The sequence below is a fragment of the Oncorhynchus mykiss genome, chromosome 19, assembly GCF_057628025.1.
Source record: "Oncorhynchus mykiss isolate SJ-2025 chromosome 19, ASM5762802v1, whole genome shotgun sequence".
Classification (NCBI taxonomy): Eukaryota; Metazoa; Chordata; class Actinopteri; order Salmoniformes; family Salmonidae; genus Oncorhynchus; species Oncorhynchus mykiss.
In genome coordinates, this window is record NC_143040.1 from 13,983,981 (window position 1) to 13,998,520 (window position 14,540).

The following is a 14,540-nucleotide window of genomic DNA, read 5'->3' on the forward strand; positions in this document are numbered from 1 at the left end:
AAAACCAACTGGAGGGAGTCTTTCCCAGCTTAAGGATATAGAGTGTGAGAGAGAGAGAGAGAGAGAGAGAGAGAGAGAGAGAGAGAGAGAGAGAGAGAGAGTGACTTGAGAGAGGGAGGGTGATTTCAGAGGAAGTTGTCTTAACTCTGTGAAAGGAGGAGTAAGAAAGTAGGATAAACAGCTGAGAGGATCTGGTTGGCGTGGAGAGCCTTGGAGGAGCTGTGAGAGAACCAGGGAGAAAGACAGTGTATAGGATGTGACTAAGATTCCCTGTCAAACCAGCCAGGAGGCGGAGAAGAGAAGAGGTGGGATTGGACAGAGGGAGAGGAGGAGAGTGAGAGAACCCCCTCCCCCCACTCCACCCCATTCCACCCCACCCATTCTCCAGTCGTTCAGCGTCAGTGAAACCCCTAATGTGATCAAGATGGAAGCTCAAGCTATCTTTGGACTTTGTACCGTGCTCCGGATTTTCGGTTGGCTCCGGGGGCTCCCTGCTCTCTGCTCCCAGAAAGGGGTAAAGTCAGCAATGGATTTGATTTGAATCCGCAAACCCTGAGAGCATTCCTCGGAACCGGGAATTAGGACCGATATCTCAGGAAAAGGGGGATTCGTTCCTTGAGAAAGGCTTGTAGGATTGGATTTGTCTGTCCTCTGACTTTGATGGATGGCTAACTCTTCAACCCCATAGTGTTTATCCTCTGTTATCTTCTGTTATTCAGTCTTATGTTGCTACTGTGTGGGACTGCGACAGTACCCCTCTGTATTCTGGTGGAGTATTGACAGTGACGCAACTCATCCAGGCACGTTGTGTGAAGTGGCACACGGATTACGCTAATTGAGTACATTTTACTTCTGTGTGAGAAGTTGTAATAAGTACACAGTGCCCTCCCTAACTCATGGGCCAGTTGACGTCAGAGGAGGAAGTCACACCGGGTCACCCTCCATCCAACAGCAGTCCTGTGGATGCTTAAGGTATAGACCGACTAGAGTCTAGAGTCTGACTAGAATCTTGTTTTGAGGCTTCCTCTGGCAGCTTTCCCCCTAATAGAAGCATACACACACACACCTTTTCTACTGGTAATAGAATGTTCACAGCTCAAACGTCACTCCAAGATCAAGGCAGTCAAAATGCTCAAAATGAACAGTCCCTGAAAAGAGATGATGATTAACATGGTAATCTGATGCTCCAGTTGTTGAGGCCAGAGGACAGATGTACAGACGTAGGAAGTGTTTCCCTTTCAGTGCAGATAGTGGATGAGCGATATGATCTCCTAGCAACAGCCTTCACAACCGTTCCATTACGTCTGTCAGTGGGGGTCTTCAGAGAACCATACAACGGCCGGCTGGCAATAATATACGCAGATATTGGGTTGATTACAAATTTCACCCTATTCCCTATATAGTGCACTACCAGATCCCTATGGGCCCTGGTCAGAAGTAGTGCACTACATAGGAAATAGGATGTCAAACCGAAGTCTTTCAAAATGGTGTTGTCTCCAATATAAAGCAAAGACTATATTGTGACATGATTTATGGAATATATGCTTCTTTTATTTGTTTAATGGGCAACTTCATCAGCTTTTGATAGATTGACACAATGTTTTAAAGAATCCTCCATTGTAATCCTTCCTTCTTATCACTTCTGTCGTAGTGGTGCCAATTACCTTTCTTCTTTAACAGGAGTGGTTGCTTATGTTACTGTGCTGCTCTGTTAAGCCATAGTGGAGGCTGTCTGTCTGTCTGTGTGCATGTCCCTGTCTGTTTCTCTCTCTCTCTCTCTGCCTGTCTGCCTTTCTGCCTGTCTCCTCCATCACTGAGGTACGACAGAGGCCAACAACATTGTCCCATCAAAGTAAACAATTATTTAAAATTAGGGTTAAGGTTAACATTTCAGTGACGTGGTTAAGTCGCTTGGCAAAAACCTAAAAACTGTGTTCCGGATTTATTATTATGCTTATTATGTAGGCCCTTCAGGCAGCCTCTTCCCCTCTGACATTCCCAGACAGTGAATGTGGCTATCCAGAGGCTCTCAGCAAGAGACACACAAACACACACAGACACATTCACAAGCTGGATGGTGAGACACACTAATAGTTCTGTTATGAATGGGTTCGAGTCATGTGAGGCACAGTGGTTTCTTGACGACCTCGTCCCCGATGTGGACAAATTGCCCCGGGGCGTTGTTGGTCCTCTTCTTCTGTCATACTCATATAATCCTTGACTAGACTTCATGGTGGAAATCTTCTGCCAAAATGTTTAGCCATAGGTGAAAGGGGTATGTATGGAGGCTTCCCAGCTCTTTAATGTGTACACATGTAGGATATTAATCTGATCACCCTGTTCCAGGAGAACTGTCCTGCATTGTAGTGTATTTGATGTTTAAAAAGGCTTCTGAAGTATGTCATTTCCACTTTGAAATTTCAGACTTGATTTTCCCTAATGAAAAATGTATCAACCCCTTCCAAAGATATCAATGAATTATGAACCACATAATAATTCACATTTCCTGTTGTTGCGGGATTATTTTCCTGATGTAGCAAACTGTCTCAAATGAATATCCTACATCTGTACAGTGCTTGATAGGGACTGTCTCAGTGTAATGTGTGTCCAATGTTTACAGTTTGAACTCGGGTTCACTGTCTTGTCTGGTAATGTTGAAATTAGCAACTCTTTTCTCTTAACCAGTCGCATGTAAAAAAATAAAAACTGGAAAAACTCTCAGCACACTTCCAGTCAGATGCAAATGTCTTTTAATAATAGTGAGAAAATAAAAGCAAACCACTGTCTGAGAACTTGGTTTACCAGAAGTGGAAAGATGCTCTATACTGGCTCATAGTAGCCATTGCAGTATTACACTATTCTGTTTTGTAATGTTAAAATCCTGTAAGGTTCATGATTGTTCCATGTATGCTTGACATGGGGTTCATGGCCTCCCGGGTGCCGCAGTGGTTAAGGGTGCTGTACTGCAGCGCCAGCTGTGCCATCAGAGTCCCTGGGTTTGCGCCCAGGCTCTGTCGTAACCGGCCGCGACCGGGAGGTCCGTGGGGCGACGCACAATTGGCCTAGCGTCGTCCGGGTTAGGGAGGGCTTGGTCGGTAGGGATGTCCTTGTCTCATCGCGCACCAGCGACTCCTGTGGCGGGCCGGGCGCAGTGCACGGTGTAGCCTCCGACACATTGGTGCGGCTGGCTTCCGGGTTGGATGCGTGCTGTGTTAAGAAGCAGTGCTGCTGGTTGGGTTGTGTATCGGAGGACGTATGACTTTCAACCTTCGTCTCTCCCGAGCCCGTACGGGAGTTGTAGCGATGAGACAAGATAGTAGCTACTACAACAATTGGATACCATAAAATTGGGGAGAAAAAGGGGTAAAAATTCAAAAAGACATGGGGTTCATAACTATAGCAGTTCATGTCAGCTTGGGTTCACAACTATAGCAGTAACCTGGGTCCATGTCAGCTTGGGTTCACAACTATAGCAGTAACCTGGGTCCATGTCAGCTTGGGTTCACAACTATAGCAGTAACCTGGGTCCATGTCAGCTTGGGTTCACAACTATAGCAGTAACCTGGGTCCATGTCAGCTTGGGTTCACAACTATAGCAGTAACCTGCGTTCATGTCAGCTTGGGTTCACAACTATAGCAGTAACCTGGGTCCATGTCAGCATACACAGACAACTCAGTTCATAATATCGCTCCTTCCTAAAGTTTGCTAACCCCATAACCTGAGTATCCCATAACCTGAATATCCCATAACCTGAGTAACTCATAACCTGAGTATCCCATAACCCAAGTAACTGATAACCTGAGTAACTGATAACCTGAGTAACTGATTCCCACCCCCTCTCTTTCTCTCTTACAGGAAGCTCAATAGAACTGCACCTTATGGTCCGCCATTTTGGTTCTACATCTTTAAAGGGCTCTATGGTTAGCAGTGGGAGTCCGCCAACCATGCTTGTCGCCATACGGAAAAGAAGTTGGGAGGATCACGTGACTCACCGCTCCGGGTTACAGTACAGCTATGACGACCTGGACCTGGTCTGTTGCCATGGCGTCAGTGGCGACGGGCCTCGGCTGGCATCTGAGGGGTCCAAGCAGGGGCGCAGGGAACGATGTGCCTCCATGCCGGAGTGCTGTCACCGGCCACGCCCCGATGGCCTCAACAATGGGCCGGGTCACACGTTGGAGTTTGTGACCTCAGTCAACGTGGAGGACAACGGCGATCACTCTGAGCCGGGGCACGTGATGTCAGCAGGCGACTTTGATTCAACTGTTGTCCCTGTGTTCCAGGCTGAGCTGGTAGACGGCTCTGATGTGACTGTTGATGATGATGACCTCACCGGGAGGCTGACGGAGTCTGAACCTGGAGGAATGCCGGACGCTGGTGAGGACTCAGTTGGCAGCCAATCTCACTGTGACCTGGGCAATGGGATTCTTCAGCCAAAGCCAAACATCATCTGCACTGCAGACAACAGTCATGAGGTTGAGTATGACATTGAGGATGGCACCGATGATAACTTGCATCCCAACGTTGTTGACGACCGTGTTGCAATCACTGTTCAATCTGTCTCTGTTGACGAAGGACAAAGGGTCTCTATCTGTCCGGACAATGGATTTTCACTGGCCTTTTCTGTTGGTGAGAAAACTGGCAGGCATCCAGAACTCCTGGAGACAATGGCCGACCATACAGACGGTCAGATTGGACTTCCAGAACCCTTAGTGGACACAGAGACCCAGTCTCCTCATACTGAAGTTGAACCACAAGAGGACCTCTCCACCTTGGATGAAAGCAACATTACTGACCCGGGTAAAAGAACAGGAGTAATACAGCCAGCGGCCATTTTGGATTCCTCAAACAAACCAGAGTGCAATAGTGATGTAATATCAGATGTTAACATGGAGATCTTGGAGGCTCCTGTTGCAGACGTTATGGAGGGGGAAGCTATGGGGGAAGACGTTGAGATTAAAGCCTTAGAATGGAAGGCTGAGGATAGTGTTGACGGATTGAATGTTCAGAGGAAAATGTATGAAAGTCGTGATAAATTTGACCAGATTCTGAGGGTGCAACATGCTGTGTCAGTGGATGGCAGACAAACAGAACAAGAGCGGCATGATAGCATGAGGACTAATGATGGTTGTGAAATAGCTCAGGACCAGACAGTGTTGAGAAAGGAGGATGTTGACATGGTGGAGATGGAAGGGTCCCAAGGAGAGGAAAGGGCTCTGGAAACGGGCAGGGAGAAAACCCCTGAGGATAAGGCAAGTGTGGAGTCTGTGCATGCTTTGTGTGTCACAGTGCAACGTTCCGAGGACCTGGACAGACGCCCATTAGCTGGACAGCAGAATCTTGAAAGTTCAAAAATGGACGGAATACAGGAACGGACTACCGTAGAGGACACGGATCATCCAATGATACAGGTGCATTCTGATGACCTCACAGTGGAGAATACGAGTGGCGGCTTGAGGTCCAAAGATTCATTGTCTTCCGAAGGACTAACCTCGGCTGTAACAGCCCAAGGACAGCACAGCGATGGTGGCTCAAAGCTGGACACCATCCATGAGATTAACCAATCCGAAGCAGAGGAAGACTCAGTCCCACTGGGGAGACAAGGGGCTTCAGTCATGGGTATATCCACCTCTCCAGCAGCCAGGCTACCCAATATGGACACTCTCAGTCAACCAACGTGTCCTAAGGAGGAAAATGAGCCCTTGCTGGAGAGATGCCATGGCAACCAAGCCTCTGTTAAACAATTAGGTGAGTCACCTGTTTTAGAGGCAGCCTGCGGTCAGAAAGAACAGGACAGGCCCGGTGATACACAAGCTGTAACGGAGGCGATTGAGGAAGTAGCGCATCCAGGCAACCACGGCAACACTCACCTTGGCGACAAGGCTTCAGACGTGAAGCGAGAGGCCAAATGCGGGGATGACAAGGGGGAGGACCATGTGGTGAAACTTCGTGCTAGAAAGGTAAGCTATAAATTCAGTTCTCCGTTGCATGGGGGTCAGGCTTTGCTGGTGTGTGTGTGTGTGTGTGTGTGTGTGTGTGTGTGTGTGCGTGTGCGTGTGCGTGTGTGTGTGGGAGGGGTGGGGGGGTGAGGGGGAGTCTGTGCGAGTGTGTCTGGAAGTGTCCGTGTGTACACACACTATGTTCCGTATTTTGCTGTTGTTTATGAGTGTGTGCTGAGTAGTACTGCACTATGTAGTCCCTATCTTACTGTCAGTTATTGGGCGGTGGTGAACGTTAAGCCCAGCACACAAATCACTATGTCCCGCGCTGTGCCTGGCGTGCCTCTCGGAAAACAATGACTTCACTTTCACATGCCTACCCATCTGTGACTACATTTGGGGATCTGTAAAATGTTCTACACTTTCCCAATGTCCTGCTGCAAAACAAGTTCCTATAAGGGCATGGAAGTTGTGTGTGAGGGCATTGGAAACACACAGCCAGAGACGGAGTGGCCATAGGGCAATTCTGGCAAATGCCAGATGGGCTGGACCATCTTTGGCTCAGTGGATCTAAACATTTTTGGGCTAATATGTGGAAAGAAATGGTCTAGTGTGGTGACCTCAATGCACGGGCCGATATCTGGTCCCAGTCCACCCCTGCACACAGCGCTGGGTGGCAGTAGCTACAGCAGCCAGAACAGCCTTAGCTTAGCATCCCTGAGGTGACAGACTCAAACCGCACTGAGCCAAATACCTCACACACTGTTTATACACCATTAACCTTAGCGCTAGCTAGCCTGTCAAATACCTTGCACTGTTACACCATTATCCACGGTACTAGCTCGCCCTGTCAATTGCCAAATACCTTGCACTGTTTATACACCATTATCCAAAGTGCTAGCCTGTCTGGAACTACCTAAGGCTGTTAGTACATAGTTAGCGGTAGTGCCAGCCTGATGGCAACAACCAAATATCAAATACCTGAGACGGCTAATCTACTATTAGCTGTAGTGCTAGCCCTTAGCGAACAACCACAACAGAACCTTATTTACAGAGTTGTTAGGCCTATTTACGAGTCTCCTTGTTTTTAAGTAGGCACATTGGAGAGGGACTCCGCCCAAGCACAACACTCATGCCACGTACTAGGATCCTTCCAGAACATACTGTGTGCTCTTTGCTGTTGTGGTTGTCGCTCGCCTTGCCACAACATCAAGCCATTTCACCGTACATATGGTGAAACACCTACGTAGTTAGTGGTCAGAGATGTGACATTTTGTAAACGGATGTAGTCCCTGATGGCCTCTAAAGAGAGAGAGGTTTATTGCCTTGTTGAATGAGTAATGGGTGTAGTCTTTAACTGTCCTCATCTGAAACGATGATGCCCAATGCGTTGACACTGATGATGTCCTCCAGTGCAATCTGTAGTCAAAAGGCTGTGAAATTGCATAATGCCTCTCGACTTGATGTGGTGTTGCTTCAACATAAATCTCATGTTTGCGTAGCATTTTTCAGTGCCAAAACCATCCCAAAGCCTGTGAGGTCACTGTCCTCAGAAAACATAGAAAGCCCATGAGGCTTTTATTGTGGACGTCTCCGATATCAATCTGCGACTGAAAATAATTCTGCTGTGATTTAAAGGTGGGGAGGTTGTAAAGACAATCTATTTGTCATGTGGGAAAGAGTTGTCTGACGTTACCACAGCGTGTGAGTGCTTTTGCACTGCGTCCGGCCAATTTACTTCACAAATATGCACTGGAGCAGGTCAGTTAGAGAAGCTCCAGGTCTGACTCAGGGTTTCCTCTCTCTCTCTCTCTCTCTCTCTCTCTCTCTCTCTCTCTCTCTCTCTCTCTCTCTCTCTCTCTCTCTCTCTCTCTCTCTCTCTCTTTCACTCCCTCCACGTCATCCTTCTCCTAGGCAATTGAGGCATATAACGGATCCAATATATCAGTGTCCTATCCACCCCCAGCGTGTGAACGAGAGATCGCTCAGATATGGATCGTTGTACAGAGCCACTTATTTGCTTCATCAACACAGCAACAACACAGGACCAGATACTGGCTCAAATATGGTTATTTTTAGTCGTCTACATTTGGAGGACATAGAGAGAGAGAGGGGTGAGGGGACTGAGAGAGAGAGAGAGAGAGAGAGAGAGAGAGAGAGAGAGAGAGAGAGAGAGAGAGAGAGAGAGAGAGAGAGAGAGAGAGAGAGAGAGAGAGAGAGAGAGAGAGAGAGAGAGAGAGAGAGAGAGAGAGAGAGAGAGAGAGAGAGAGAGAGAGAGAGAGAGAGAGAGAGAGAGAGAGAGAGAGAGAGAGAGAGAATTGCATTGAGAGAGAGAAAGAGAGAGAGAGAGAGAGAGAGAGAGAGAGAGGGAGAGAGAGGGAGAGAGGGGGGGAGAGAGAGAGAGAGAGAGAGAGAGAGAGAGAGAGAGAGAGAGAGAGAGAGAGAGAGAGAGAGAGAGAGAGAGAGAGAGAGAGAGAGAGAGAGAGAGAGAGAGAGAGAGAGAGAGAGAGAGGAAACCCTGAGTCAGACCTGGAGCTTATAAAAAGGTAAAGATGCCACACTTCTTAATGCAGACAGACCACCTGAGGTCAGGGAAAAGCAAGGGGTTCTAGGCACTTCACCAACAGGAAGTGTCCAACTGTGTAAGAGAGAGAAACCCCCAAAGACAACAATGTGTGAGGAAAACCAAAACCACTGGAATTGCCCCTTCAAAAAACACATGCTTGTTTTTTACCCCATCGTTGTTGCTGTTGTTGTTGACTTCTGACCCAGTCGTCTATGTTCATTCAACAAACCTCCACAAAGAAAACATTGTTGCATTGGATTGCAGCGAGACGTCGGGACGCACACAACGAGCCCCCTCATAGGAGGAAAAGTTATGCATCATCATGCCATGAACATTTCCATTACATAGGCTACATAGTTAAGGTCTGTGTCTTGTTGCCTTATTCGAAAATACAATAGGAACTGCTCTGACAGCCTAATTCAGTGAACATTTTGCAATAAGACAGAAGGACGCCCATCGCCTCACAAACACTTACATGCACGCACGCACGCACGCACACACACACACACACACACACACACACACACACACACACACACACACACACACACACACACACTGGTGCGTAAAATGGTTCCATAAAATGGTTCCAGAAGGCTGTTTGTAACATGGTTTCTTTGGAACTAATGATCCAGCTCTTATGATGTCATCCCAGCTCTTTCTGTAGATGGTCACAGAAAGCAGAAGGCCCCACCCAGAGAGGAGAGAGAGGAGGGGTGGATGGAGGGAGGGCAAGAGGAGGGATGGAGGGAGAGAAAAGGAGGAGAGGAAGGATGGAGGATAGGGGAGGGGAGAGGGATACAGTCAAAGGGGATACAAAGAGAGAGAGACAGAGAGACAGAGAGAGAGAGAGAGGCAGAGAGACAGAGAGAGAGGGAGAGAGAGAGAGAGAGAGGCAGAGAGAGAGGGAGAGAGAGAGAGAGAGAGAGAGAGAGAGAGAGGGAGAGAGAGAGAGAGAGAGAGAGAGGGAGAGAGAGAGAGAGAGAGGCAGAGAGAGAGAGGGAGAGAGAGAGAGAGAGAGAGAGAGACAGACAGACGGACAGACAGACAGACAGACAGACAGACAGACAGACAGACAGACAGACAGACAGACAGACAGACAGACAGACAGACAGACAGACAGACAGACAGACAGACAGACAGACAGACAGACAGACAGACAGACAGACAGACAGACAGACAGACAGACAGACAGACAGACAGACAGAAGACCTGCTATGACAGACAGACCACCTGAGGTCAGTGTAAGACCTGCTATGACAGACAGACCACCTGATGTCAGTGTAAGACCTGCTATGACAGAGAGACCACCTGAGGTCAGTGTAAGACCTGCTATGACAGACAGACCACCTGAGGTCAGTGTAAGACCTGCTATGACAGAGAGACCACCTGAGGCCAGTGTAAGACCTGCTATGACAGAGAGACCACCTGAGGTCAGTGTAAGACCTGCTATGACAGACAGACCACCTGAGGTCAGTGTAAGACCTGCTATGACAGACACATGAGGGAAGAGAAGCAGAGGAGCAAGTTAACAGAGGAGAAGAAAATAAGTGAGTGAAGAAGAAAGTGAACGAGTGGTGGCAAGGAGAAGGGAGGAAAGACAACAGGAAGAGAGGGGGTCATTAAAAAAAGGATATGAAAGGATATAATTGGAGACAGAGGGGGGCTTTTTGGTGGAAAATGTAAGAAGAAAAAGTAGGAAATGGTGGAAGAGAACCAAAGAGAGAGAGAGAAAGACAAGGAGAGGGCAGAAGAGGTTGCCCAATTAATTTGAGTGCATCTGAGGATCCCATCCCAGGATTCTATCAAAGACTTTCTGTGGTCAACATGATATTGAATCAAAGCCTTAGTTGATATATATCTCTGGCATGCATTACATCAGGCCTTTCTTGTCTCATTCACAAGGCCCCAATTCAATCAAACACACATAGGAAAACTGCTCAACGTAATGCTTTCAGAGGGCTAAGAGAGAAAACATGACTGAACAGTGAAGTCCCTGTCTGTGTTATGTGTTATGTATTAGAGTTGACATGAGACAATACATATACCTGCTCCCTTCCCTTTAAAAGAGAGCAAGAGAGGACATGACTAACGATGAACGGGCTTATTAGATGATAGTCAGTTAGCTGTATCTAACCACAAAGTGGAAGGACCAACAGAAGAGAGAAAGAACCGAGGCCTAAAGTATCCTTTAGTGGTTGATGCCCAGTAAAGACACAATATAAATCATTATCACTGTTCTCCTTCAATCAAAAATAGTCAAATATAGAGCGGCAAGTTGCCGGTTCAAATCCCTGAGCCCACTTGGTGAACATTCTGTCGATTTGACCTTGAGCAAGGCACTTACCCCTAATTTATCCTGTAAGTCGCTCTGTATAATAGCATCTGCTAAACGATTCAAATGTAAATCAATAACACTGTTACCAGATATTTTAAGTACAAATAATCTCTCCCTCCATCTCTCTGTCTCTCTCCCTCCCTACCTCCCCCCATCCTCCCTACCTCCCACCTGTAGAGTTCTAGAGAGGAGCAGGAGCATTCTCGTCTGGACTCCATGGTGTTACTGCTGATGAAGCTAGACCAGCTGGACGAGGAGATCGACACGGCCCTCAGCGCCTCCTCCTCCTCCACCATGGCCATCACCCCCACCCTCAGGAGACACCAGCGAAGGGTCAGTACCAGTACACAGAGACAACTTTTACAATTTACAATATTGTCTCTAATTCTAGACATGCAGTTACATAGCATTGTTTAAATATTCCCCATGTAATGTTAATGGGGAGCTAACATGGCCGCCATAGAATGTTGAAGTGTCATGTAAATGCATCATTATACAGAAACCTCATTGGCCCAACTCTGTAAATACATGGCTCTGTCAGTAACTAGTTAGACGTTACAGGAGACAGTCAGTACCTAGCTAGCTTCAGGAGAACCTAATGCTAACATGGCTAGCTTCAAAGGAATAAGTCATAGAAATAGCCATAAACTATTGCTCTAAAGTTTATCTCTAAACCAAATATTGTCCTTCCTCGGTTGCAGGAAGTGGACTTCGACTCAGTAAAGCCCGTTGGGAGAGTGTCAAGCACTTCTCAGTCTGTGAATACTCCACAACAGCATCAAGTATCCACTACTCTGTCCCCCGCTAGGCCGACTGCTGCTCCCGGGACCAAACCCAAGACTGGGGTAAATCAGTCAATCATCGTGACGCTTATGCTTTATCCCAGATTTCAACCTCAAATCAACCATATAGGGTGTCAAGGTTTTGGGGAACATTTCAATTGAAGTGTTAGGTTTGGTCACATTTTAAACAACCATTTCCAACACAATCCACAACAGGGGTCTCAAGGCTTTGTTTGTGATGGATCTGTCAAACAACAACAGAGGTTTTAAGGTTTGGTTTATTTCAAGGCAAGTTCACGTTTTGTGACGGATCTGTAAAAGTTGATGTCAGTCAAAAGTGTAAAGGATCTCTGGTTCGTTCTAACCTGAAATATGTCTCTTATTGAATCTCTGGTTCCACCTGTCTCTTAATCTCTGGTTTTGTCTAGCCTGAAATCTGTCTCTTAATGGGTCGGCCGGCTGGTCGCTCAACTGAGCAGCTATAGCAGGAGGTACGGGGCATTTCACACCAGGCCAACTGTGTGATTAGGTTTAGATCCCATCGGAGAAGGGAGAGAAGGCTTATTGCCTTTCTTTACACACCTCAAGTCCCTCCAATCCCTCTGTCTGTGTCTGTTTACTATACAGTCCCATGAGGAGTGTTTGCAGTGCACTTAGTGAGCTGGCAAGGCACAAGTCACGCACTCACAGACGAATGGAGGGATGGACCGACAGACAGCGAACACACGCACGCGCACACACAGACACACACACACAAACACACAATCACACACAGACTGACTCTGACTGGTAGGAATGTGGCTCAGCCATTCCGAGGGCCTGGTTCCTTGGCAGACAACTAAAGCCCGTAATTAGCAGGTTCCTGGGTCTTGAGCCACCTCGCCCCAACAAAAGGGTCAAGGGGGGGGGGGGGGGGGGGGGGGCTGGGGTCGTGACAGGACAGACCAAGTGGGGCGAAGGGGGCCGAGGGAGGGGGTGGGACTTTGTTCAAGAGAGATTTACATCTTGACCTCTTCAGTCGCTCACTTAATGGCTTTTCTGTCTGACTGTGTCGTCTTTGTGTTTTTGGGACAAGCACACAATGAACACACAGGTGGGTTGACCATTTCTTGGACAAATCTTCTGGGACTGAATCACTTTATCCAGTGTTTGTTTTTGGCTGTTGTCTTGTGATTGAGGGGACGCTGAATTAGACACTGCTATTCTATTGACAAATTGCCACATAGAAAGACATACAACATTATGATTTGATAAAAAGAGATGATATCGAAGGTTATGCTCTTATCTGTTGTTTACAAAAGCACCGGAAGTTCTTTGGGGTTCCAGGGTTCACTTCCGCTCCTCTTCAAAAAGCTGTAAAAAAAATGTATTTCAAAGGTTATGGTCTTTTAACAAGCAATTCAACATTTCAGAATGGAAGAAGGTCGTTACACAGAATCTATCGCTTAATCTCGTGAGTTATTAGTTATTTATCACCCGAGAATTGTGCTATCCAGACAAAATACTAGATAGATGATTGGCTTTGTATCTTTAAACAGGAAAAACGGATTTCTGTGTTATCTGTTGTCATTCTTCTTCCATATATAAACTCAGCAACAAAAAAAGTCCTCTCACTGTCAACTGCATTTATTTTCATCAATTTAACATAAGTTAAGTAAATATTTGTATGAATATAACAAGATTCAATAACGGAGACATAATCTGAACAAGTTCCACAGACATGTGACTAACAGAAATTGAATAATGTGTCCCTGAACAAAGGGACAAAAGTAACAGTCAGTATCCGGTGTGGCCACCAGCCGATTTAGGTACTGCAGTACATCTCCTCCTCGTGGACTGCACCAGATTTGCCAGTTCTTGCTGTGAGATGTTACCCCACTCTTCCACCAAGGCACCTGCAAGTTCCCAGACATTTCTGGGGGGAATGGCCCTAGCCCTCACCCTCCGATCCAACAGGTCCCAGACGCGCTCAATGGGATTGAGATCTGGGCTCTTCGCTGGCCATGGCAGGACACTGACAATCCTGTCTTGCAGGAAATCACGCACAGAACAAGCAGTATGACTGGTGGCATTGTCATGCTGAAGGGTCATGTCAGGATGAGCCTGCAGGAAGGGTACCACATGAGGGAGGAGGATGTCTTCCCTGTAACACACAGCGTTGAGATTGCCTGCAATGACAACAAGCTCAGTCCGATGATGCTGTGACACACCGCCCCAGACCATGACGGACCCTCCACCTCCAAATCGATCCCGCTCCAGAGTACAGGCCTCGGTGTAATGCTCATTCCTTCGACGATAAACACGAATCCGACCATCACCCCTGGTGAGATAAAACCGAGACTCGTCAGTGAAGAGCCCTTTTTACCAGTCCTGTCTGGTCCAGCGACGGTGGGTTTGTGCCCATAGGCGACGTTGTTGCCTGTGATGTCTGGTGAGAACCTGCCTTACGACAGGCCTACAAGCCCTCAGTCCAGCCTCTCTCAGCCTATTGCGGACAGTCTGACCACTGATGGAGGGATTGTGCATTCCTGGTGTAACTCGGACAGTTGTTGTTGCCATCCTGTACCTGTCCCGCAGGTGTGATGTTCAGATGTACCAATCCTGTATGGGTGTTGTTACACGTGGTCTGCCACTGCGAGAATGATCAGCTGTCCATCCTGTCTCCCTGTAGTGCTGTCTTAGGCATCTCACAGTACGGACATTGCAATTTATTTATTTATTTATTGCATTTATTGCCCTGGCCACATCTGCAGTCCTCATGCCTCCTTGCAGCAAGCCTAAGGCACATTCACACAGATGAGCAGGGACCCTGGGCATCTTTGTTTTGGTGTTTTTCAGAGTCAGTGGAAAGGCCACTTTCGTGTCCTAAGTTTTCATAACTGTGACCTTAATTGACTACCGTCTGTAAACTGTT

At 47.3% G+C, this 14,540-nt stretch overlaps 1 protein-coding gene across 1 annotated transcript in view; it reads left to right on the forward strand.

Annotated features, from left to right (window-relative positions):
* The window catches only part of LOC110510959 (rho GTPase-activating protein 7), a 158,506-nt gene continuing 143,966 nt past the window's right edge, over nt 1-14,540 (forward strand). The window contains 4 exon segments of the mRNA XM_090210168.1: nt 1-972; nt 3,857-5,961; nt 11,022-11,177; nt 11,546-11,689. Of these exon segments, the coding sequence (XP_090066294.1) occupies nt 3,880-5,961; nt 11,022-11,177; nt 11,546-11,689 (2,382 nt within the window). The 5' untranslated portion in view covers nt 1-972; nt 3,857-3,879.